This window comes from Seriola aureovittata, chromosome 4 (assembly GCF_021018895.1).
Source record: "Seriola aureovittata isolate HTS-2021-v1 ecotype China chromosome 4, ASM2101889v1, whole genome shotgun sequence".
NCBI lineage: Eukaryota > Metazoa > Chordata > Actinopteri > Carangiformes > Carangidae > Seriola > Seriola aureovittata.
The window spans coordinates 20203190-20230787 of NC_079367.1; the positions used below are offsets into that span (position 1 = coordinate 20203190).

General features: G+C 36.9%; 1 protein-coding gene across 6 annotated transcripts in view; it reads left to right on the forward strand.

Annotated features, from left to right (window-relative positions):
• ncam1b (neural cell adhesion molecule 1b) overlaps nucleotides 1-27598 on the forward strand; it is a 74775-nt gene that overhangs the window by 26284 nt on the left and 20893 nt on the right. For 4 of the 6 annotated variants that reach the window (XM_056373681.1, XM_056373683.1, XM_056373684.1 and 1 more), the window contains exons 2-11: nucleotides 4458-4532; nucleotides 6041-6250; nucleotides 7780-7923; nucleotides 9268-9405; nucleotides 9793-9910; nucleotides 12611-12771; nucleotides 14391-14533; nucleotides 15832-15855; nucleotides 23467-23496; nucleotides 27281-27431. In XM_056373681.1, coding sequence (XP_056229656.1) covers nucleotides 4458-4532; nucleotides 6041-6250; nucleotides 7780-7923; nucleotides 9268-9405; nucleotides 9793-9910; nucleotides 12611-12771; nucleotides 14391-14533; nucleotides 15832-15855; nucleotides 23467-23496; nucleotides 27281-27431 — 1194 coding nt within the window. The remainder of the gene's footprint in view (nucleotides 1-4457; nucleotides 4533-6040; nucleotides 6251-7779; nucleotides 7924-9267; nucleotides 9406-9792; nucleotides 9911-12610; nucleotides 12772-14390; nucleotides 14534-15831; nucleotides 15856-23466; nucleotides 23497-27280; nucleotides 27432-27598) is intronic. The other 2 variants (XM_056373682.1, XM_056373686.1) reach the window with 1 other exon arrangement.

Sequence of the window (27598 nt, forward strand, 5' to 3'; positions counted from 1 at the left end):
TGTTCCTTGTGCAAAGAGGATTTGGGATGGAATTTATACATGCCATACTGCATTATCCTTTTTAAAATCCCTCAGGTGTAGAAATTGAAAAGTTCTGCTTTTGGCAACATGGTTCTATCGAAATGACACTTGCAGAAAGCAATGTGTTCTGATACACCTCTGGCTCAACAGAGATACTGATGTGCCCTTGATATTGATTGGCATATAGGAAATCAATTTCAATCAACAAAATTAAGCAAGCATTTGCTAATTAGCACTAAACACAAAGTACAGCTGAAGCTGATGGGTTATTTGGTCATAAACCAAAGTATATGAGAAAGTGATCACAGAAGTTTCCAAGACTGTACCAAATTTCATATCAATAGTTGTCAAGACATTTCACTCAAAACCACAATTGTGCACCACATTGTAGCGCTTGAGAGAGATCACCAAACACATGAAGTTACATTGTCTGAGAACCTTGAAAGTCTGTATAAAAAATTGTGCCAGTCCCTCAAGTATGAGTAAGTGAAAATTTGCTGGTGGTGCTGGAGTAGGAGTAGAGTAGATAGTCAGTAGGACACATTTGTCTGGGGACCATGAATTACTGCTCAAAATTACATGACAGTGTACCCAGTAGTTGTTATGATGTTTCAGTCTGGGCGAACTTTGTGGTCTCAACTGACCAACACTGCCATCACTAGTGCCAGGCTCTTAGCATGGCTAAAATATGGTCCTAAATTAAGGAATTAAGATAATGTTGCATTTATCAGTAAACTATGTTTGAAATTTGTGCTACAGGCAAAAACTAAAAGTAGTGTATATGTAAATCTCAACTTAATGTTCTCTTCTCTTCTTCTTATCTACAGTGCATGCTGCTTTAACTTCTATTATGTGGAGATGTCCATGCAGTTTCAGTTCTACTTGGCTTTAAAATGGATTGGTCACTATGGATTCACATTCTGATTAAATTTCTAGGACACACAGTTGCTTCGTGTAATTTGGCCACCCCCTGCTTTGAAAGAGTTTTTGCCCTTTAACTGGACTTGAGCTACAGTAGCTTGTTAGGCTCTTTAATATATGAAAAGTGAGCTGTTGGTTGGAGAGCAATTATTCTGTCCTCTTGTTCATAACTATCTGTGAAGAGGAGCCATGGCTCTGCCTTCGATCTGAGAGAACCAATTAGTGCTTGGGTTACAGAAATGATTTAATTTGGAAAACTCCCAGACTGTGCAGGTGTGTTGTTCGTGTATTCTACTGTTCTACAGAATAAGGAGAAAAACATGCAGTGAAAGGCAGGGAAGAGGATGGGAGATCATGTGATAGAAATTCCCTATGGGACCTTCATCCTTCTGAATGTCAGCTTGCTAGGAGGATATAAGAACAGTTTTGCATTGTTGGTTTTGATACAAGAAAAGCTATGTTGTAAAATATACTGCTTTTTGACTTCATGACATTTATTCAGCACACATGATTGATCTAGTTAGATGGAAGTTTCTGATATCTTAACACTTATACTAAACTGACACTAATCTTGCCTGTTCCTCTATTATTTAGCCGTCTATCTATGGATTATACTGCAGACTCACGTGTCAGTTTATTAGGTACACTCAGCTAAAACTAACACAATCTAATAAAACAGTGAGTCCTGCAATAACTCCTACATTCATGAAGGTTATAATGTTCAGTTTTGGTTTGAATCTGTTTTAATTAAGTGTTAGCTTTATGGTTATTTTGGAGGCTGCAATGTTTGGTGCTGTTAAATTGTATTGCGTTACACTAAGAGGTGGTTGTTATGTCTACCCTAATTGATATCTTCGGGTGGAAACAAAGCCCTTAACATTATAACCTTCACAGGGATTTTTGCAAGGCTGTATTAGACTGCATTATTTCAGCTAGATGCACCAAATAAACTGGCAACTGTGTACAATATATGCATCATACTATCAAATATCATGACTTACTTTTGCACTTAATTTGCTCTTCCAAATGCAATGCTATGGTAAGCATTTAAGATATATTCTGTATGATTTTGCAGCTTCTGCACTGCTCTGACATATTGCAGGGCATACAGTAAATCCTGACCTAGTAATCTTTTTTCATTTTTGAATGCATCATCTGTCTTTTCTCTGCAAGTATGTTAAAGGGAAGTGTCTGAACAGCAGTTCATCGACCTCATTGGGGTCTTCTTATAATGGGTTTATGTTATTACTGAACCTGTAGTTCTACTTTTTAATTGTGGTCTAACTTTGTGTTTCCATTACTTCCTGTTTTGGTTTCAGCCATTGGTTTTGTGTGCATAATATGTTTTTGAGGTTTTTCCCTGGGCTGATGTAAAGCGCTTTCAGACATTGAATGTGATAATGGGCTGAACAAATAAACTTCACTTGACTTGAATAATCATCATCATGCATCCTCCGCAAATGAGTTGCCTGTTTGTTTGGCTAAATGAATACCAACCATACTTATTTCCTCAGCCCAATTAAAACAAAGTCCTTATCCATAAAATTAGCATAACATTGTTTTAGTTAGTAGTTCACATGAAAATAAAATGTGAGGGGTTTTGATGCCTTGTTTTCATGTTCTTTCACTTTGAACATCATATCCTGCTGACAAAAATTAAACAATTTGGCTCATTTAAAAATAAAACTTTCAAACAACTGAATAATTGCCATGCATCTATTTTAATGTAGTACATTGTGCTTTGTGTTAAATTGACTCAAATGAGGATAATTTAACAGCAGAGACAGCGCAAACTACAGTGAGTTTCCACCTAACACTGGCACTCTGATGGGATGAGGGTTCATTCTGCTAAATGTCAGTCTCCCGAGGATGTAGCAAACATTATTTAATGGATTCAAAGTTGGGTATACTGAGCAGGGTCTAATCCCAGCCATGTATTGGATGCCCACCTTTGATCAGTTAATTGATTATTTATTTGATTGATTCAAATTAGCACTTGATTCATTATCAGTGCAAGAAGCTCTGAAGACAATTTTGGGAAATCTTACCTCTGTGAGTAGTAGCCACTTTGAATGGCAACCACTTAACCTCGGCTTTTCATTATCAGTTATAATGGTCAAAGGAATTAGACAAATGTTCTAATTAAAAATCTGACTTAAAATCTGGTTAAACTCTGAGTAAAATAATGACAATGTGTTAACAGTTACAGAGTTCATTTATAGCACTAATATACTAGAATCAGTAAGAAGTAAACAAATGTGAAAGGACAGAAAATCGATTAATCAAGGCATTTGAAATGTTTTTATCTTTACATTTTCACATTTGATGGAATATCACTTTTAGGAAAATTAACTTTTGTTGAAACAGATGCAACATTTTGCCTGTTCACTCCAGTTGATTTGTCTTCTTTCCCTATGTCACTTAACAACACTATGTGCCCTCTCTTACCCTGACCTCCAGTGTGTGTGCACATTGGAGATTGTTCATACACATTCACACATTCTTGCTCATGCATAATATAGAGCGGGATTTTGGGCCCCATTTAGTCACACTTCTTAGTCAACCCTGGGAGCCCTTGACTGTCCCCTTGGGAGATTCTACAGGAAACAAGTGAAGCTTTGTTCTAATTAAGCGCAGAAGTGTTTCAGGCCATACTTCTGACTGTGTCAAATAAGAGAAATCTGTTTTTTTTTTAATTTTTATATGAAGTCTTTGATGAAGTGCAGGCTGACACTGAGAGACACACTGCATTTATCTTGCTCAACAGACGGATGATTTCAAAAAAATCTTTTAAAGTGTCTTAAATATAATTTTTTGTCAAGGTAAATTGGCAGCACTGAATTGGTTCTTACCAATTGCTGAACGTTAACTAAATAATTTCAGTGCCTGCTTGATGTTATTTCTCTTGAAAGGACAGGAAGACTGCAGGCAAAAGAGGAATAGGAAATGTCCATCTTTTTGGTAATAGGGCTGCTCAAGCCAAAACTGGCATAGTCAGTTTCTTGATGTGCATGGGCATTGCTTTCCACAGAATTTTATTTTTTCTACTGCCTTTTCAACCGGAGTAAAAATATTAATGCATGTGCAAACATGGTTAATGCCACTTACAGCAAGCAACTACAGTTGATGAAGTAATATGGGTCACCTGCAAGAAATGAGTATCACAGTTTGAGGTTGATTTTTTTTTTATGCTGTTGTCTTTGTGTGTTAAAAGTTTCTAATTTATAACTTGTACCAACTATTAACTAAAACTCTAGTAATTAATAAAGATTAAATAAAATGAGTCTTGCAATCACTCCACTCTGACAACCAGATAGAAAATACAACTCTGCTTATGACTATGAAACGTGCAACTACAGTTAGGTACATTGATAAATCCACACCTGCAGGTCAAATCAACTTGCGGGATACTTAAAATGTCAGTGTTTTAAGCCTTTAAGCATTTCTGTATTCTTAAGAAGTGTGCCATTTATTAGGTTTCTGATTTTGCATTGTATATGTTTTTTCTGTTGTAGTTTCACTGGAAGTGATGATCACACCAAGTCATGGTGAGATTAGTCTGGGAGAGTCCAAATTCTTCATGTGTGAAGGTAAGTTTATCAAACTGTTCTGTCCTTATAAATATCATAGAGCTTTTAAGAAGATGTGGAACAAGCTGATACAGAATATAAAGTAGTCAATAACCGTAAAAAAAGATTCTGCAACCTTGAAGCAACTTAAGGAAAGGAAAACACTATTTGAAGTGGTTAAATCTGCTCCAAAACTATTGCTTTTTGGCTTTTAGTCACATTTTGAGATTTTTGTAAAGGTAAATGCAAGAAATGTGAAGTGATTTAAATAGACAAAGGGTCTGGACAAAAGAATCAGAAGTTTCTGTTTTGTGTTTAAATTTTCATAAAGATAACACAATAAAAGTTTGTTCTTAATGTAGAAAAACAAACAACATTTTTTAATAACTTCTTCTAAACAAATCTGCCAGAAAACAGCCTGATTCAAGTTGGCATGTTAATACTATGAGTGCACACAGCACAGATACTCTCAACTGGCAATCAATTGCAAAGGCAAGGCAGCTATATTTATAGAGTACATTCCAAAGCCAAGAGGCAATTCAAAGTGCTTTACATAACAAAGAAAACCCTTAGAATGATATTCAAACACAATAAGCAATAAAAACCAAAATAAAACCATTATATAGAATAAAATGAGAAAGAAAAGATAAAATTAAATACAAATAATAATAGACCAGAAATACAGTTAAAGTGCTGTTACAGTCCAGTAATAAGCTGTAAACTGCCCCAAATGCAAACAAAGGAAATAAAAGCGCAGTAGAGAACCAATCAGTCACAGGCATAAGGGAACAGCAGGGATTTTGATTTAGATTTAAAAGTGGCTGGAGTTCAGGTGCTTTTGAAATCATAAGGAAAGTTGGATCCATCTGTGTGCAGAAATGCTAAAAGCAGCTTCCTCCTGTTTGGTTATGACTCAAGGTTTTACCAGCTGACTGCTTCATAAGGCGTAAGAGACCCTACTGGATTTATATTTTTCGAGGAGATCAGATATGTAGTTTGGTCTGAGATTATTAAGGGATTTATATGATGAAATAATATTGAGTACTAATAAAGTACACATTTGCAACCATGTATCCTCTTGTAAAACTACATCACTTCACTAGCCATATTTTAAAAACATTTATCGGCATCCTGGTGATTTATAGGTTGAGGATGCGTATCACGTTGCTGAAAGGTCCTGGTTTTCAGTCTAATCAATCACTGACCTTTGTTGCATGATACCTCCTTTAATGTTCTGTATTTCCTGTTGCCCACTACATTGGTTGAAGGCAAATAATGCCATAAAGCAAACATTTTGAGCTTATTGTTGGCTGATGTGTTTCATTTTCTGACACTTTGGTTTTGGTACTTTTGGTTTTTGTAACCAGCTAAAATGTATAAATCACAGGCTTCAGCCCAACAGATTGTACAGCAGAAGAATGTACAACCCACAGTGTTCAGTCTGTGGGCACTGGTTGTCTCCACTGCTGTTAAATGTGTACCTTATAGATACTTGTTTTCTTATGTACTGCTCTTTACTGTGCTCTCAGTTGTAGGCGTTGCCAAGCACATAGACTGGTTTGGGCCGAGCGGGGACAGGATAGAACCGAACAGACCAGACATAACAGTAACCCGTAATGATGAGTCATCTTCCACGCTCACGCTGTATAAAGCTGGCACTGAAAATGCAGGGACATACAAGTGTGTCGCTACCAATGGAGACCAGCAAGCGGAGTCAACTGTCAAAGTGAAAATCTTTCGTAAGTATTTCCCCCCCATCTTATACACTTTCCAAACTATTGAGTGGTATGAGCACAGAAGAAAAAAATCCTATTTATTGAACTCATAGTATTTTATTGACTGCTCAAGGGCAACACATTACAATTTTTCTTTTCAAGTGAGGATGGATTTTTCATCAGTTCAATAAATGTTCAGAAGACCATTAGAGGGCTGCTTAATGATCCTGTCTGTTGTGCAGTTCTTGTGAGTAATGGCTTTTATTTTCCATAAATGCCAAACATCAGCAAATGTCCGTCAGAGACGAAATCCCTTGATTTTCCAAACAACTTTTCTGTTGTTTCAGTGCCTATTTTAGGTTATTATCAGAGGTGGTCACCCATGTAGATATTGTAAATTAAAATCAATATACAGTCTATCGCAAAATAAGACAGCAGTTTTACTTTTCACTTTGCTGTTTGAGCATATTTGTCTTGGTTCAGTAAATGTTAAGAAAATTGGAAAATTATGTTTTAAGAAAGAAAATTTAACTATTTTTAGATGTGAAGCATCTTATGGAACTGGCTCAGGAAACTCACACAGTCACATTAAGCAAGCTACTGCCATTGTCAGACAGGTTATACACATGCCAGCCTCTGCCACATACAGGAAAGTAATCACAGCAGCAGTTTGCAGATGTAATGCAATGTAAACCTATTGCAAAGAAAATAATAGCTGTGCCCCCTGCAGGCAATTAGAGCTTTTTTCATAGCTGTGTGTGTGTATGCCTCAGGTTTTATGTTAAAGACTTTTACCACCTGTTTAAAAAAAAAAAAAAAAGCATATGCACATATGCAAGCGTATGCAGCATATGAGTACATAGTTAAGTGTTGGATGTGTTTTCTGCTAATATCAGCAAAATGATGATGATAATATTCACAATATTGGATGGCCTAATATCTGGGAAGTTTGAATGTTATTCTGTAACTTTTTTCCTCAGTCAACTCTAAAAGGTAACATTAGTTCATTCCATACCGTGTAAAACTCGCAGCAAATTCCATTAACCACTTGGTTAGTTTTAGAAATTACTGCTCCTCAGTTCTGCTAACTTAAAGAATAGTGAGTCAGGGGAGCTTGTTTAGAGTAGAGTAATGTTCAGAGGAAGCAAGTTTGAGGGAAAGAAAGTCCTCTCAACATAGTTATAGAGAAGTTGGTTAAAGTCATAGAATTTATTCATTTTGACCTAGGCTTGGGTAAAGTCTGGGTAGAATGGTAAAAAGGCTCAGAATTGGATTTTTTTGTATGCAAAAAAGTGCAGCATTTGGTAAAAGTGCCAAGCACTCTTCCAGTTTTACTCTGTTTTTGCAGAAAAATTGCAGGTTATTGAAAAATAAATTGCTAGTGTGATTATGAATGTCGCATATGGAGTAAGATTTTAAAAGAACTGGATAACAAATGTTTATATCTGGTATATAGTAGTGAATAAAATTATATTTCCACCCAACAGTCACAGAAAGTGAAAGAGTTTTGATTAGACTTGGAGTAACAAATGTGTTTTGCATGTTTCTTTCAGAAAAAATCACCTTCACTAATGCACCCTCACCCCAAGAGTTTACTGAAGGAGACAATGCTAACATTATCTGTGATGTCATCAGTTCACCTCCTCCCACTGTACTATGGAAATATAAAGGAGCCAAAATACAGATGGAAAAAGATGGTAAGATTTCTCTGAACAGAATGGGGATGATATTTCGATTTCACCTGCTATTGTGATAAGCTGTTGTTATGCATTTTTGCTCAACAATTTAAATGATATTAGTATTTTGCTCAACTCTTAACTTTCGACAAACATTACAATATGAATAGTTTTCAATATCATTTGTAGTTTAGTTTGTATATAGTTTGGTTTGCATAAAATAACTTTAAATCCATTGCATTAGAAACAATCTTTGTGTTCCTTGTTGTATTTCTCTCAAAGGTGGAACTTGCACTCTTGAATTTGTAAATCTGGGAAGTATCTATGTAGTCATACTCAGAATTGGGTGCGTAACAATGTAATATGGCCAGAACATGAACAAGGTTTACCTCCGAGTATAAGATAATTGCAGTACTGCAGTTTCGTAGTATCAAAGATTTGAAAACTCTCAAGACAGCCAACATAAAGCATATTTTAAAACAAAAGTCTAACCTAAAAGCCAGACAAAATGTTACTAATATATTGTCACTATAATAAACATAGAGTGCAACATAAAAGAAGACCACATAGTCAAAATAGAACCACATACACCTAATAACAAGCTATAATGGATATGTAGATTTGCCATTGTAAAAGAATTGAAATTGTTCATGCCTGCGTTTGTGCCATTATTGTGCAGGGTTTATCCATTGCTCTGAAAGGAAAAATTAATTTGGTTTTGAATTTGAAAATACAATTGACTCACTCATATTCACCCTTGACACTGAGCAATATTATAATGTGTATGGTATTGTTAGTATTGCTCGCTGGAAAATAATAACACAAGGTCATGTGTGGGTTGTAATAGTATTCTGAATTACTACATGATTAAATTTGTTTTGTTCGCATTTCATCTCAAACTGAGGGGGTTCCTCTCGCATTTCTCCTTTTCTGGAGCTGATGGAAGGAGAGTTGGACTTTGGGATTTGACAAAGTGGAAATAATATAAAATATCTGCTCAAAAAAGACTTGTTATCGTGAGTTGTATTTCATCACATTAGCCTTGAGACTAGAAAAAAATAATACATAGTCCTCACATTAATGTAAATTGATGAAAATGGATAAATTCAACAACAAGTTTGTAATAATAATGCAGAGATATCTGTGACTACAGACATCAGTGTTAAAATGTTGTCAGCCAGATATATCAAAGTAAAGCTTTGCCATGGCCTTTTAATTCAGACATGAGTTCTCTTTATTTATGTAACTCTCCTGGTAGCACTGCAGCAGCTGTTCGTCATCAAACACTTGAAGTGATTGACTTGTGCCTGATTTGCCAAATACGTAACACACCTGACAGTGCATTTACTCTCTTCTTCCTTACAGTTCGGTTTAAGGTACTGAGCAACAATCACCTTCAAATCCGTGGCATAAAGAAGACAGATGAGGGCTCATATACCTGCGAGGGTCGCCTCATGGCCCGCGGCGAGATTGATCTGCGGGTCATCAAGGTCGTTGTGAACGGTTAGCGGCCCTTTCTCTCTCACACTATTTCCTCTTCCTTTTTGTTCCTGTGTGCATGTTTTTGTGCGGCAGGTGTCCCATGACGCTTAAATAAGCTGAAGATCCTTAGAGGCGACCAGGCTCAGCATCAATGTGGAAATAGTTGCCCAGAGCAACCATGTATCAAAGATGTTTCATGCTAATGAAGTCTGTTTCCTGCAACTTCTGAGCCTAGCAAATGAGTGTGCCTAAAATAAGTGTTCTGAATTTGTCACTGCTTCTGTTTCTGTATTCCCTCCTGCTATCTGTCTATGTATCTATGTGACTATCTGCCTATGTATGTGTGTATCTATCTACCAATTTATTTTTCTTTCAATTTATTTCATTATTGATCTCTCTGTGTCTCAGTGCTCCCGACCATTAGGGTATGGCAGTCGGAGGTGAATGCCACAGCAGATGTCGGGCAGTCTGCCATGTTGACTTGTGCTGTTGATGGCTATCCTGAACCCATGGTGACTTGGACAAGGTAAAGCTCTGGTAGCAACTGTAGAGAAAAATGCTTTCGAATAGTTGCAGCAGCATTTGTCAGATACTAGCCCAAAAAATTTAAACTATGTACTGTATTTGAAAATTTGTAGAATTAAGCTGCAGTTAAACTGGACGTTTTGTGGTTTATTATGTGGCTCTATTAAACAAATAAAAACAATAGCGATGCCTGACTTAATCTAACGATAAATTTAATGCTGTTGCATAAAATGAATTTAAGTCCTTTCACTTATTTATTATTTATTTTTTGTCATTTGTGACAACTCACACATATACCATCAGAATATTGACCAGTAAAGATCAATATTAATTTTTAATCTTTGAAGTAACTTAAAGCCTGTTAAAGTTTAAACTTTGTTATGTCACCCTTCAACTTGTGATGTTTGTAGAACAACTAGCTGTACTAGAGGTTGCATGAGGTTGTACTTACGCACAATGGTGCTTTGATGTACATCGTTTGAGCTCAAAGCCAATGCCAACATACTAACATGGCTGACAATGAAAATGCTAACATGCTCTCGTTTTGTGGGTGTAATGTTTACCACGGTCAAAATCTCATATTAACATGTTAGCATGCAAATAATTGCCTGTTAGCACTAAACACAAAGTACAGCTGAGGTTGATAGCAATATCATTTTTTTTGCAGGTATTTGGTCATAAACCAAAATATTGGACAGAGTAAAAATTTGACCTAATGATGGAGTTAGATGTAGAGTTGAGGGATTACCAATTTATCCTGAGGTGAATATGAATGTCTGAACCAAATTGCATGGCAATCAAATAGTTGTTGAGCTTTTTCATTCTTATCCAAAAATGTCAACCTGCTGGTGGTGCAAGGAGATATGTCAGCGGATCAACAAAGTCAGTAGAATTCATCCTCTTGGGACCATGAATCTAAATCAGTCCAATAGTTGTTGGTCATTCCACCATGTTGGTCAACACTGAAATCTCTCAACAGACAGACCAACCACTGAACCATGCAGTGATTTTGGCTAAAAATTAGGTTTTGACACATGTAGCACCAATTATAGTAAACAGTGCAAATGTATGTTGACCTATAGCATCAGCAGAGGTTAGAGCTGCGACAGACTAACAGACTACAAACAGACTGAGGTAGGGCTAATCAAATATAATGAGCTGTTTGGGTTGTTAGTGTACCATATAAATATATATATATATATATATATATATATTCATACATATATATATATATATATATATATACATACATACATACATACATATATATACACACATATATATATATATATACATACATATATATACACACATATATATATATATATATATATATATATATATATATATATATAAAAAACAAACTTGCTCCTTCATCTTCAGATTTGCCCTCTGGTAGTTCTTAGTTTATTTCACAGAATCATTTCCTCTTGCGTAAGATATATTAATTAAACATGAAATTCATTATAGCTTGTTATACTTCTATGTTATGAAGGTTGTTGAAGCTGTCTATAATACAACAGGATTGTGTGAAAATGTATTTTACTCACCATCAGTGACTAGTAAAGAAAATGTTTTTATAGAACAGAATACATAGGTTTCAACTGAAAAATAAACAGTATAGCCTGCTGGTTCAGTCTTTGTGTCAGAGAGCATTATGCTGCTTCGGTAAAATGTGGCTTTGTTGAACTGAATATCTTGCTCAGAGCATTTGAAAAGAAAAGGGAAGAGGTTTGTTGTCATTTGGCTTTTACAGGTAATTATTGGAATAGTCTAATTTGAACACTGTCAGTAGCTATAAGGTAACCGACCCACGTCAGGTATTGGTCCTATGTACCATTTTACCTGCTGCACACGAGACCAAAGTGTATAGTGGACTGTAGGGTTATTAGGGATATCATACTGACTGGTTTATTCATTGAAATAGGATACTTAATCGTGGGGTATTAAAGGTGCAGTGAACAGTGAAACCTGAAGACCTAAAGTGTCATCAAGAGCCACATTATACTGTGTGTCTGAATACAGCCATTGATAGGCTTGTGCTTTGTTAAACTGTTCCTGTTCATCTTGTTTCCAAGACAGTGGTTAGCTTTGTAGATAGCTTAGACTGGGGGGGGGGGGGGGGGTCACAAAGTACAAAGACACCAGAAGCATCTGTTGGTCTTGGTCTTTCGTATTTCGTGGCCCTTTGAATCATTTTTAATACCTGTGCAGTTAGACAGAAGCCACAACTTGTTGAAAGCTGTACTGAAGCCCAACACAAATGATCGCAGACAGTCAGAGGTCAGAGAACATTATGTCCTTTACACCTGTATTATGCCATTTCTGCCGATAGTGACAAACAATTTATAGTCAATTAGGCAAATTGACAAATTGAAAATAATTTTTTTTAATTTCCTAATACCAAATGTCAAAAGTCTCTCAGAAGAAAAATATTGTCCCTCTCATTTTCTGAAAACATTTTCTGCTCTGAGACTTTCAGCTTACGCCTTCTTCATCACTGCACCTCTACTGCATCACTTGATCTTTTTCACTTTGTAATTCATTTAGAAACTCCTGCATGTTTTCCTAATCTCTAAGGGTCAAGAAACATTTTACTTTTTTGAAGAACAGCAACCTGTTAGCATGGTGCAGTTTAAAAATGATCTTTGAAATTGATTTGTTAGATGTGTATAATGTTCAGCACTTGTGTTTTCCACAGGAACGAAGTGGTTCTCGAGGCAGGAGAGAAGTATAGCTTTAATGAAGACGGCTCAGAAATGACAATAATGGATGTTACCAAGCTGGATGAAGGAGAGTACACCTGTATTGCCAAGAACAAGGCTGGGGAAAGTGAGCAGGAGCTCAGTCTAAGAGTGTTTGGTAAGGAGAGACATTTTATATACATACATGTATTAAAGTGACAATATAAAATTCTCCAAGTGAGTGGGAATGAAATATAAGAGTATGTAGGTGGGGTAAAAACAATGGTATGGTTATGTGTCTTGCTTTCTAAGGGATACAAGATGAGGTGTTGTTTCAGTGTGGGTTGTGTTGTTTCATGTAAGGATGGAGACTAAAGATGTAGAGAATGAAGTTCAGCTCAGCTGAACTCTTTGAATTCCTGAACTATTTTTCTTTGTTTTTTCCCACTGGGTTGTTGCCGCCTTGATTTTGTCACGTAACAATGACCATAATTTCAATCACAATCAGAATATCAGTTCATGTAGTCATGTCAGTTAGATTCATATTAAGCTGGCATGTTAGCTGGTGCATTTAATTTTCCTAAACAAAAGAAGTGGCCAAAGCGTGGTTCCTCATAGCTCAATGGGTAAACAATCACCACAAAATTACAGCTTTTCAAAGCACATTGTTTACCTCTTTAGGAGATTTACCACATAATCTTGCAGATTTTCTTGCACTTTCAAAGCCCTGGTCTCCTTACATCAATGTGGAAAAAGCTGCAATCATGTTTCCCTTTAAACTCCCATTTCTGAATATTAAAGTTGCAAGTGTGTTTTGTGATCATGTTTTTTTTGACTAGATCTTGATTGGATTTGTTTAATATATGGTACCCATCAATACCAAGTCGGATTGGATATTGATATTTTCTCATATAATATAGCTGCACAATGCACCACTAGCCACAAAAATCTTTCTCTACAATATTCAATATTCTTGGCTAGACAAGCAGCAGGTAGTGGTAAAGGTAATGTTTTTAGGTTATTTGTTCTTAGGTTTGTTATTTATCAAGAGTTTAATGCTAAAATTCAAGGGTCATCCATATTGTGTGGATGCATTTTGAGAAATTTGATTGACAGCGCTGCAAAATAAGCAAAACAACCTCACAACTGTTCTTCACCGTTCTTGTTCATCTAATCAGTCGGTTGACATACTATAATAGCATATTAATTCAAGGTTGTAGTTGTTTTTTGTGCTGAATATTGTGTAAACTTCAGATGACACAATCTGTAAACTGTATTCATATTGAATAGACTTACATTTAGCAAACCCATTGCCTAATCCATGCATTCATCCTTCATGGAGAGGAATAGAAAAGATGAGAGCGCAGGGTAATGCACTTCCTTGCGCTTCAGAAGAAGCACTTGAATTTGCTGCGCTCTGCTCATGTCACAGTTGTGGCACCCTGCTGTTCTTTCAGGTTAGCTCAGGAGTACTTTAACTTGACAGTTTGCTCAAATGTAAACAAAAATGAAGACAGGCTCCTTTGAGATAGGCTAAATAAATTATTACATGAATTAAGTTTGGATCCACACATGGTTATCACAACTTTGCCGTCGCTGGGACTGGGAAAGCTTAAATACAGTTTTACTGCCATAAAAATCCCCCTCACCTGTCAAGCTACTGATCCTCATCCTCCCTTTGAACTCATCCCAAATCCAGAGAGTTGCTCTTTTACGTATTGTACTTGTGCTGCCAAACCACCTGGCTGCCTCGTTATGCTTGTGCGGATGTGATGACTATGTGTTTGTGTTTTACAGTCAAACCTAAGATCACATACATTGTAAACCAGAGCACGTCAGAGATGGAGGAGCAGGTAACTCTAACTTGTGAGGCTTCAGGTGATCCAACTCCCACCATCAACTGGAGCTATGGTGAACGCGTCTTCACTGAAGGAGAACAGGTAAAATAATAAAGGCGGTATGGATGGCAATAGTAGCTAAATAACTGAATCCTTAATTTTGGTCCTCAAGGCCTTCCAGCGTTTTTCCCTTTTGGAGCTAATTAACCACACCTGGCATAAGGTCGACTGCTACTGTCTGTTTCCCAGTTGCATACTATACATAAAAGCACTTGGTACTGGATGTACAAAAAAAATTATAGAAAAAAATGAAAAAATGAAGGATGATGGTGGTGCATTGTCTCTGGTGACAGCACAGAAAAAAATTAATGTAGAAATAAATCCCTGAAAACATTTCTATTACTTACTTCCAAATTGGAAATTAGTGATGTATTTCTGAAGCCGTAGTTTGACTGATATCAGCTAATCTCATGCATCAGTTCCTCTGTACAAAATGAAAAAGTACATTTTTTTTATTTTACTTTTCTTATATTATGCTTTATAAGACATCAATGTGTGATGTGGAACTGGGACACAGTGACTAGTAACCACCCGGGAAGAACACAAACCTGCTAGACACTGTGTCTCAGGGAGAGGAATTGAATACCTGTAACCTAAATTCAAGAGGTATATTGATGTGCCGGCGGGGTGCTTGTGCTGTTTCATTGTGAAACACCCTCAACAAGTTTTATGTACTTCTTTCTATTTCCCCTAAATTAGCAGCTCCTTCCAGATGACCCAGTGGATTTCATGTAATTAGCTCAGCAATACTCAGCCAGTAATGTGGAGTACACTAAGACTTGAGTTTTCCCAAATGTCAAGAAAATCAGCACCATAAATGCAATTATAACATTCCCAAAATAAGCATTCAATTTGAGGCAATAATTAAACGTTGTCCGCTTCTTACTGTATTTGCTAGAATCAGCACTTGAATGCTCAAGTGTTTGTTTAGCATTTTCAATCACTATTGCCATTATTCTGCTCATGCCAGTGATTGAAAAGTTTTTTTTATTAAAATGTTTATAATTTTTATCAGTCGATATTCTGCTCCCATCTTTTAAATTTGTTTTGGCACTGCATTGGTTAAGAGCTAGTTTTGTACCTTCTATTACATCCTTGATACCCATGTTTGTTCTCTTGGTAATATCCTCTATAATATTCAATGTGCAAACCATCAAAAATAATGAACACCTGATTGGTATTCTTGTACATCTAATGCCCACATGGGCTGGTTCTTCAAGGTCTTGGTGTCTTGCTACAGTTAACAGGCAATGAGAGGGAAAATGCTTCAGAGATATACTGTAGATCATGGAGGAATTCTGGAGCCAGTACATTACATGCACTACATTTTCTTCCTACAGGCACATCTAAACAGGATCTATCAGGTATGAAATCCGCGTGGCACAGAAATGTACTGGAGTAGTGTTGAAAAGTATGCCTCCAGATTTGACAAAACCCCCACTGAAATCAAATAATCCCTTTTTATTGAAAATTTCCCAGCTGTTTCTTGAAAACCCCAAGGAATGATCTCATCAGAGTTCATGAAATTGATTCGACTACTGCATGCTTTCCAAATATAGCCTGAAGCCTTCACTGATCTTGTGTATAGAGCTTATCTCATGAGATCAGATGAAAATGTGGTTAATAACATAATAATAGGGAAACACCATTTCTGTGTCGCTGTTGCATCATCATTTCAAACTTTCCATAACAGCATGAGGCTGCCTGGATTCAAGCCCAGTTATGTCTGTCCGTCATCTCAATATTAGACATTAGATGGTCTAACATAAATGTTGGTGTCATCTGAAAATTGAGGGTAAAAAAGCTCCACCTTAAATTTTATCTTTTGAGTATCCAACACCCAACCCCTGTAGACAAAAATCTGACTGTTTGAAACATACTGATCATATAGGTGGCCAGTAGAGAAGTGGATTAACTGACATTAATTCAAGCAGACTACAAGTACTGTGCTCTGTGAGGAGCAGAAATATGAACCTTATACAGCCACCTGTCAAACCTACACGGCAGAATGTTAGATATTCAAAAACAAATTTTGAGTGGAGCCTCAAGTGCAAAACAAGCTACCACCATATGGCACGTCACGACAGGCCTATTTTTTTCTTTGTAACACCCACAGTGGCATACATACTGGCATTCCAGTAAGAGTTTACACCTCAGTCCTATTATCCAGTATCAATGTCCCAGGAGACAGCATTTTTTGCAGAACACACCTCTAAACTGCTGTAGCTCTACTTTCTCTTCTGTCAGTGACAGGTTGGCTTCTTTTGTGGTCTTGAAGCTGTCACAATGGATGAGGAGACTCATCAGAGCAGTAGACAAACACTCGAGAGCTCTACATCCCACAGTTTCACCATGAAATATTATGAAAGACATTGCCTGGCAAGCTATACCGTAGGTGTGAAGATTGACTCTGCAGGTGAGGACTGAGGAAATAAATAACACTTTTAGACTTTTTCTTATTAACAAAAAACAGGCAACTACATTTTGCAGTAAGCACCCATTTTCTGCACTGTGTAGTCACTGACATGCTGCAACATGGCATGTCACATGACACGTTATGTGACGCACAGCTGTGCTGTGGTGGCAGTGTGTTTTGCACTTCATTCTGCAGTATACTGCGTGATCTGTGTCATCTCCTCTTTAAAGAAATGATTAGCAGCCTTACTGAATGACTGTAGAGTAAGAGTACGTACAGATTGCTATAGTTCTGATTATCAGCGGGGGAAATGATTTCCATGGTGGGGCTCCAACGAATGCAGGAGGAAACGGCTGCTAATTGTTTAATTGTGTTGTTCTGTTTGTTCATTTGATGTATGTCTGTCATGCTTTCTGTAATCATCATAACAGCTGTATTTCATCTAGAATGGGTGTGACAAGTGAAACAACATTCATTTGGGGTGGACATGGTTAAGTGAAAAAAGAAAATTGCAGCTGTTATTTCACTTAATTTTTTTGTACAATCTTTAAAGGATTGAAAGGGCAGCATTGGTCAGAAAACCAGTACAGATCTGTACTGTGCCATTTCAGATGTGTGGTGATGATGAAGAGATGGAATTAATTAGCAGTTTATATGAATGTGTTTTCAGTTCTTTGGCTCCTGGGTTGCTCAGCTCCTCATGTTTGGCTGGATCACAACAGCAGGGCCAGCCCTACAATCATGAATGTCTGTGACTGACTGACTGACTGACTGACTGACTGGAGTTGCCCCATTGCCTGTTGCGCTTTCAAAATGAATTGGTGCAAACAGGCTTTGTTAGGGTAGTGTTTCAAGCTACAGTGTTGCCAATATAGCGCATATGTCACTAGATTTAGAGACCGTAGGTTTAGAACTACGACTATTCTTACAGGCATTCATCCAGCCGCCCTTGTTTCCCTGCTACTTGGAAGCTGCAATGAAACGAAGTAGCGCTTCCAATTCACCAAGCCTCGCCTCCATTACAGCAAATAAAGTACTTTCATTACATGTACCAATATTACTAAAATAAGAGTAATAACTAAACGTAAGACACGGAGCAAGAGAGTGCATTAGAGTGGGAGAGAGAGAGAGAGAGAAGCCATTGGTAAATGCTAAGCTAAAGAAACTAGCAGATCTGAATAGCATGTAAACAACAGAAATGACAGTAACAGGAAAATGAGACAATATGATTACTACAGTACAGCAATAAAAAATAGGAAGTGTTGAGTTTGTATGAACACGTAATACAATAACTTTAATACGGTAAACAGGAGTGACTGAAAATGAGGCTTCCTACGAGGATCAATTATACTTGTCAAACAGCAGTAATTAGAAATAAAGACTTGTCTCTAATACAAGCCTGTCTCAAATTAAAGTCCAAAGTTTAATTTTTAAAAATGTTGCGGATTGTAGGCAGTGCACACTATGTAAGAGACAAAACAAGAAAGATACTCTTGCTTATAACTTTCTCTCTGAGCGATCACTTTACAAGTAAATTCAGCCAAAATCACAACAGATTTTGTCTTTAACTGTGTTTGCGTGTTTTTTGTTTGACAATGTCGCAGTTATGAAATCAGGATTTTAGCAGCAGCAGAGCAGCAGTTAGAAAGTTCACACATAGTCTTAATAGGCCGTGTTACAGTCACTATTTCATACTTGTGTCATTGTCTGACAACAGAAACAGAAAAACATGTAAATGAGAACAGCTTTATTGGAAACTTGGCTGTATTAAAATCCTGTATGTGTGAGCACAGAGAGCAGGAGAGAAGCAAACAGATAAAGGGCTGAAACTGGCTGACTAGTCTCATTCCTGTTTGCAGAGCTTTGGTTATAGTACATTGCATACCGTACATTCAGCACATAGATGTTTTTTTTTTACCTAATTTATGCAGAACCCTGTGATAATAATAAAATACAGTGCTCTACTTTATCACACATATAAATCATGTGCCTTTTATTGTTAGACCTGAAATTCAGCAGAGAAGAGGATTATCAGAGTAGTGTGATAAATCCCAGATTTGCTGTAATAGTCTAGGTTTTAGAAAAATGATCCTACCCTACCTCGGACTATGTAGGAGACTATGGGCTGTGACCCTATAGGAATACACTGACAAACTGTTTCATCAACTTCTCTGTACAGTAAGACTATGAGTAGTAGTTTCACTGCAACAACAGTTAATTGTGTAATCTGCATTACACAGTGGATCAATTAAGATTTTGCATTTGAGACGGACTATAACTTCTTTTAATGGTTCAATGCTCAGTCCACAAATGATACCAACTTGGAAAAAAGCCTCCGTCTTTAAAGCTAGAATACAGCCTTGAAAAAACATCTGTGTGGGTTTATTAAAGGTGCCCTGTGGAGTAAACAAACAAAGTTTCTGTTTACATTCAGTGTTGCTCACCAAAACACATAGTTTATATCCTTTAAGTCTAACTAATGTGTAGAGTGCATTGCTTCCCTTATAAAATATGTGTAAGCTGATTTTTCTTAAATCTACTTGCACACAGTCTTTTTCTCCCCTGCTTTTATTACAGCGTTACTTCCTGTAAATCGGTGGAATAGCGTGAATGTTTGTCTGCATTAACATGCCCAAGGACAAACAAAATGTGAGCCCAAATGTAAAAACATTATTCCATAGTGCTGCTAGTGGTCACAAAATCCACAGGGTAACTTAAAGCTAATATTTACACTTTCTATAATTTTCAGTCTCTCGATTACCTTATTGTAGACTCTCAGTTTACCTACTGTTAAATGAAAAGTAAAATTGCTAGAGAGGGTTATGGTTTTAATGATATTATCATCACTTTTCATGTGAGAACTATGTTATTTATGATGCAGCAGATGGAGGAGACTCTACTCTACAGCTTAAGCTATTGAATTGAGCAAAAAGATCAGGATTAGAGAATTCTTTCACATGCTGCTGATTAGTCATGTAAGAAACCAAGAGTCTATTTTACATCTAATATTCTATTAGCCATTCAGATCTTTGTCTGGCTTTGTTTGACCCTGTGCCCTTCTACTGTGATCTTGGGTTTTAAAGGTTAACTTGAGGAGAGACAAATTCATTCTGAAGATTCTGAGTGAAATCTTCAGTTTCGGCAGACAAAAGCATTGTCCGATAACCGTGAGTAAAGAGATGCATAATGTCAGGATTGAAGGAGATTACTGTATCATACAATAGTAAAGCCGTAGTACTGTACATGAAAAGGGACAGGATAAAAGGAGTATGTTCAAAAAAAATGTTGTTCACTCGTGGGTGTATGCCTGCTTAGAGTTACGTTTCAAATTCAAATTGGTACTTATCTGAGGATAGTTTTGTTTTTGTTTATACATTAATTAAAGTTAAGTGTTTATATTTATTTTAAAACTTTAATCAACTTTACGTGTGGTATGTGGTTGTTTCAGTCTTTTGAATGCATTCACTGTGAGTCGCACTAGATAAGTGTGTCTGTTTATTAAATGAAAATGTAAATTAAGTATTTATCCATGCTTTGTACATTATCTACATAATGAATGTTTTGCTTATTTGAATACATATTAAACATTCTGCTTGATGCAGGGAGTTTTTAAGCTGTAATTATCTGGAACTATTTTCAACTATACAGTGAGACGTTATAGTCAAATAAGACTTATTATAAAACTTAAAAGCAGAACAAAGTTATTAGTTGATTGGTGATGGCACTTTACGTTTGTAATCTGTTTGTATTAAAAAAAAAAAAAAAAAATTGAGTTTCAGGACACAAATCCGCTTTTAAGGCCTGCTATGTGTAACTTCCAGATTTCCAATTAGAAATTTAAGACTTGAGTAAAGAAATTAATGATTATTTTATTTGCAATGAGATGCTTAAAGAAAATTTGTAATTAATGTTGTGTGGCAGCGGTGTAGGCAGGGCATCTGGACAAGCTTTAAACGTTGCGTGCCAGTACAGAGAGAGCATTGTTTTCTCCAAACACAAAAGGCTGCTCATTTACAACAGCACGCCTGCTAGCTTAGTAGTCGGGTGATGTAAGGGTTTCTTCACCAAAATGCTAGTCAGTTTTCCATGATGTACTGGCAGAGGCTCCTAGGCTCAGCAGTTAATGACACAGGACGATGACAATATGCATACTCATTAGTTTCAGTCAGGCATCACCCAGTGAATAAAGCACAGGCAGGGTTCGGTACATTTATGTGTTTAGTGTATTTATGTTAGTATGTCGCCTCTCCCTGCTTTGCCCTCTTCACGCTGACATTACAATTCATGTCAGAACAAAGAGCGAGGATAATTCTCTATGGAAGGAAATAACAATGGGCTGGAAAAATGCTAAGTCCCAAAGGAACCGTCACTATATTGTTCTGCGCGTTTACTCGGAGACATGATTGTGTTATGGTGTCTTTGGTTGTGCATGCTCACATCTGCTGTTGTTCATTGTCCTTTTGTCTTAAACAATCACCTGTCACAGATATGACAGTGATAGTTGTCAGCTCACTTACTGCAGAGGCAGTGCTGCAGACAAGTGTGTGGATGAGGGTGGTGATGTTACAGACCATTAGGTTGCCTGTTTTAATTGGGCTACCACTCTTTCTCAGCACGGTGGTGATATGCAGCCAACTGTTGTTTGTAGTGATGTATGGTGCACCCTGTCTCTTACTGTGACAGTAGAGGACTTACAATGCTCTCAAGAACATAGTGAAATTATACTCATACATTATATTTTTTTTCTAATAAGTGTTTTACTGTGCCCGCTATTTAACTTCCTCATTTTGCTTATTTTCATAGTAAATAGTGAATCAGGTTTGTTAGTAATATAAACTGGTTGAATTCAAACACACCTTATGTGTATTGTGTTATTTACAAGCCTCCAGCATTGATTATGAGAGGATAATACAGGGGCTTGATTTACCGTTTTGCCCTACAATTATTCCGGCAGATTGCTTTCATTTATTTGACATTTTCTTGCTGTTGCACCTGATGAAATAGCTGTTTATCATTTTGCTTGTTACGCTTCAATACCTTTTCGCTATGTGGGCCATCACATCTCATCGTCATGGTTAACATTTTCTCCTCAGCATCATGAAATCCATAGAGCATGCTTTCCAAAAAGCTTTTTGTCTTGTGCAGCTGGGCTTTTCAGTGTCACTGATTTAACTTGACATAGCATGTTGTCTAGTACAGCCTAGTACAAGTGATCTGTTTGTTATACAGAGGTTTGATTTTATCTGTCATGATGTGAAGTAATTCTGTATGGGGCAGGATGTTTTACTGTATTTGAGAGAGATATAACCAACATGATTATTATAATCACTTATTCTTGATATATGTTAATTTATTTCCTGAGTAATAAATGTCAAGCCCATGTTGATCCCAGTCAAACAATGAGTCAAATATGCTTTTTGTGTTTTTACAAATAATATACTTGAACAATATTTACTATAATTTTATAAAATATGCCCTAAGTACATGAGACAGACATGAGGACATAACTGCTGCTACACGATGACGTGAAGAGGTCCTAGTTATTATTTAAATTATACGGTTTTGGTCAGTTATTGACTCTTTACTGCCACAATTCTTAAAATACAAAAAATAATAATATTTGTAAAGCTAATGTGGAGATTTATAAACATCCACTGACCAGGGTAGATACCATCATATTGTTTTTTAAAGAACGAGACTTTAAAATTCTGAATTCTTGCAAATCACAGTTTTGTCTGTTTTAGCTTTGGATTACAATCAAAACATAACAATGGGTGAAAAAACACTTAATTTGAAATTTGTAGTACAAGTATTGTTAACAAGTTACTCAACATAACCTGGGCCACCTGTAGGCAAAGATTTATTTGCAAGTCTCACATGGGGTGTAGAAAGAGCAGCAACTAAATTGCTTATTTTAAAACCGTCATTGTTTATTGAGAAACCTAGCAAGTGTTGTTCAATGACTTGATCGACTAGGGTACTAACTGTCGTTTCTTGATGTAAGAAAGGGAAGAGGAAAGGCTTTTTATATGCACAGCCAAAGACAACAGTGAGAGTAAATTCTGTTTTATTGGCTTTTATCCTCTCACTATTGCTTCAAGCCTCAAAAATGGATTGTGAGTCGATAATTGCTGCAGTACTTTTACTAAACAGACCGACATATCTCTGTTGTAGCAGTGTAATGGAGTCACCTCTTCCTGATAAACCAATAACCTTCTTATCTGTAAGCATTTGTGCCATCATGATGCCAATGGACTACCGCTTGGAAGCAGTATGTGCAGTACAGAAAAATAACACACTGAAAATTTACCTTTAAAATAAAACATTTATTGTCACATAATAGGCTTCTCTGGAAGGTAAATCCAAAGCCTTACCCCTTATTATATCTGTAGACCTTTAGTAAAATCAGACATTCAGCTCAGGTACTATGGGTGCACAGAAAATAAACTGTGGATATTTAATGCATGCAATGTGCAGCATCCCAGCTTTGTCTGGATAAGGATTACTTTCTAAGAATCGCTTTGCCTTGTGTTTGTTGTTCTGTCTCTGTCCTCTACAGGCATCATGGACTCGGCCCGAGCAGCACAAGGTATTCTAAATGCATGACTTTTTCCTACACCCATCCATCTTTCATGTCAGGGGAGTCTAATTCAATTCTGGATGGATGCAGATCAAAATTCTTGATCAAATAAGGGTCAGGGAAAGTATAAACCCTGTGAACGATGCAGTAGTCCGCCTGTCTCATTGTTTTAGTTGTTTGTGTTCCATATAAACTTAACATGCTGTAGCTTACTTCAGCCTGTGATTTTTTTCCAGATTTGTAACTGAACACAGGTTATTACAAGACATCTGCCTGCAGATATGATTTTTTTAAATTACTTTTTATGGATTGGATACATTAATCTTTAAATGCAGTTTGTCAACCTGTTTACTCTCTGATGCATTTTATTTATTTATTATATTTTTGAGGCAAAACTCACACTTTTAAGACCTCTGCGTCTTTCCACCCACATCTTCAGATCTCACTCAGTCCACTGCCAATTCTTGATTATAACTTATATAACTTATAACAGGTATTTTTGACATTGTAAAATAGTTTCCTGTCGTTCTAATTCTTTGTAACAAAGATGACTGAATATTTATGTAAGAAAAAATGAAACATGTCTATGTGCAGCAACCCAGAGTATCAGAGCCAGGTACTTTTTCTGAAAGAAAGTGAAAATTGGCAGAAGAAAGAGCTGCCCACATAAGCCTCTCTCCAACTTTCTTCACTATTGAATATGTGTTTTACATATGTGAGAAAATTGGTGAGAAATACCTCTTTGTTGGGTCCAATATTAGTGCTGAGTGCACCATACTGGAGGATAGAGCTGGTAAAGATTCATTTTTTGGCTTGCGAACGAACAGAAATTTGTGCTCTCACGAAGTATGCCATCCTCAATGAGCCCATCACCATTTCAGGCACAACATCATACATTAGGGTTGCCATTGTTATTTATACTTTTGTATCATTTGACAGGAATTGAATATGTATTTTTAGACCATTTGGTTCCTCAAATAGCATTGCTATTTTATTTTAAAATTGCAGGGAGCTCTGCACATAAAGTGAATTGGTCTTTTCCTTTTACTCCTTTTTGTGATAGTTTTGAGAGTGTTTTTTTTTTTCTTTTTCCATTCATTGTTTCCAGCAATCAGTAAATATTGACAGCTGATATGCATTCATTAATGACACCTGTGATTACACAAACTTTGGAGTGAAAAACCTCATCACTCACTACAGGAGGTGAGGAAGAACCTCTAATCAGGCACATGCTGACAGTAATTACTAGGTTTGTGTAAAACTGTGATTTACACTTGGTTACACAAACTTTTTTGTGCATCAGCTTAAATAAGCGGTAGACTTCATATACACTCTTACCTATAAAATGAGGGGGAAAAGCATCATTTTGAACATCTGGATTCATGATCAGCAGATTGTACAAGAAATAGGCAACTTCAAAAAGCCCAAACAGTGCATCTTAGTAACCTTACTTCTCAGTGTTTTAAGAAGGATGAAGATAATCCCAAGCAAGTGCCACTTTTCCCTAAAACAGAAACACATAAAAGGCTTAAAAATTTGTTATGCCATCCTTTTTTTTATTTTATGAACCACATTTTAGTTAATCTGTTGTCTCACAAATGACATCTCGGCCACATATATGTAGCACATTAGCGGTTTCAGGTTGTGAATGTATTGGTTTACATTAATGGATCAGGCGATAATTATTTTCACTTTCTGACATAATGACATGGTGTTAAAAATCCACTTGGACTCTGAATTGATCAGTGTGTGTCTTTCTGCAAGACATACCATTATGAGCATGAAGCAGTATGGGCACGCTGAGCATGTTTGTTGCAAACGCGTAGGCAGCTGAGTGTTGATTTGACAAGCCACTGAAGGGAAGGTACATTCTGGGGAAGGTGCATCTGTATGCTGGGACAGTTAAGATTTGGTGAGACATGAGTTTAACATGTCCTCAGTGTATTCTCAATTTTATGCTCTGATGTTCCTGCAGTATCTCTCTCCTCTGATGGTAAAGCTGAAGAAGCTGGTTGGAGAGCTCTGCTGTCAATGTTGTTTGATTTATTAGAAGAGCTTATGTCTGAAAGTCTTTTTTTTTCTTCCCTCAACTGTTTTATTCCAGGTTTTCACACAGACATAAAAATTGGTTTCATATGTATTTGTAAGAGGCAGTAAAGCCAAAAATATGATCAAGGAAGTTTCCAATAGACAGCCACTCTGGTGCAATGTTGCGTTAATGATGAAACCATTATTATGAAATGTTAATGTATCACACCACTAAATTGCAGTGAACATACAATTTCCCTCTAGTAGATAATGATATTCATTACAGGTCCCTGAGAAACTGACCATATGTGGTTCTGGCTTTGTTTGCATTTTGATGCTGCATTCTCCAAAAAGGAGCACAAAATTAAAAAGGACTTGATATTGAGGCATAGTGACTAACCAGGACTTCATGGTTGTACATAGTGTGGCATGTTGCACAGATGCAGGAGTCAGAAGCACTACCACAGGGGTCGAGAGAGAACACTCTGCACGGGGGTCAGAATAAAAGGGTAGTGTGTTATGTAAGTGTCTCCCTGGTCCTGCTACCCGCTATGCATAATGAATGCCCCAGACATGCTTTGTCTATTGAATTTGAATACAAACTAACGAGGGTTTCTCTTACATGGCTTCCCAGACTGGGCCCTAATTCAGTATGTGTAAAAGCAACCGTGCCATTGTTTTGCCTCTAGCTTGGATCAAAGCCATGAACGCAACCAAAAGAGGGGCTTAGATATTCAGTTGTGCAGCATCTTGTTAAAGGAATAATTCACAAAAACACCTCAGCTTACTGTATAAAAAAAGTACAGCGCAAAAACGCTTGTATGTCTCATATCCAATAAATTGGATTTGAATTGGTTTAAGACATACTGAGTTAGAGATTTTCATCTACACGACAGTTAACATTTTCTGTGTCATTAGCAGCCTAAATAAACAATTAAGTTGTGGTTCACCCAACTCATTTGTGAGGAGAAATTAATGTTTATCTGTATAATAAATGTTTTGAATAATAATATCCTAGTGGTGAAAATTTTCTTTATAAAAAGGCGAAGCTGGGTCTGTCTGACACTTAACACTACAACAGTTGAGTCTCAGATGACGATGACAACCACAACAACACAAAGTTATTGACCCTGAAGGTCAGGAAGCTACTTATGGTTGGATGTTGTAACTCTGCATATCAAGTTAATGAAACCAGGTATGTCTAGAGCAGGAAGGTCATTTACACATCTCATTAGCCAGCTGTCTTTTTCCCAGTTTTCAAATGCTATGTGACTTGACGTGTGCCTTTCATCACTGAATGTGGGGCATGTGCTAAATGTGAGTTCACAGAGCGCTGCGACCTAATACACCAAAAAACACCACACGTGTCTTCAGTGTAAAAGTGCGAGTGTGGTATATAAGGTGACGCTCTGTCTAGTGTCATGCTTCAGCATATTTCTCGACTCGGTAAGCCTTCGTGTGAAAAGCTCTAGATGGTTTCTAGTGCTTTCTGTCATCTATTATTGATAAGCTCCCTGTACTTTCAACTGTGTCCTTATGTTTCCACGTAACAGAGCAGAATGTACCTACTTCATTAATGTTATCTGTTCTGCTCATTAAAGGCTCACTTTCATAAGCTTTTGTTTTTCAGGTCAAACATCTTTCCTCTGAAATGTGCTCTGTAGATGTAAATGTGCAATATGGCTACGGAAAATAACTGACGTGATGTGAATGGGTTGTTTTTTGTTTTTTTTCCTAAACCAAGCTTTTTTCTGCTCCCATTTAGAGTCTGGATGGAAATGTGGTGGTGAGGAGTGATGCTCGTGTGTCCTCTCTCACTCTGAAGTATGTAAAGTATACAGATGCTGGCCAGTATCTCTGCACAGCACGCAGTGCCATTGGAGAGGATGATCAGCAAACGTACCTGGAGGTTCGCTGTAAGTATTTCCGTCACTTAATAGAACTGTTTGGGCCTAAAATATTTGTACACCCTTGTAAAAGTGACTTTACGTCAACATACCTACATCTTACAACCTTCCACCCCACCGAACAAAATAAACATTTCCTGATCATATAAAGCTCTTAAATTCAACTTTAGACAGCT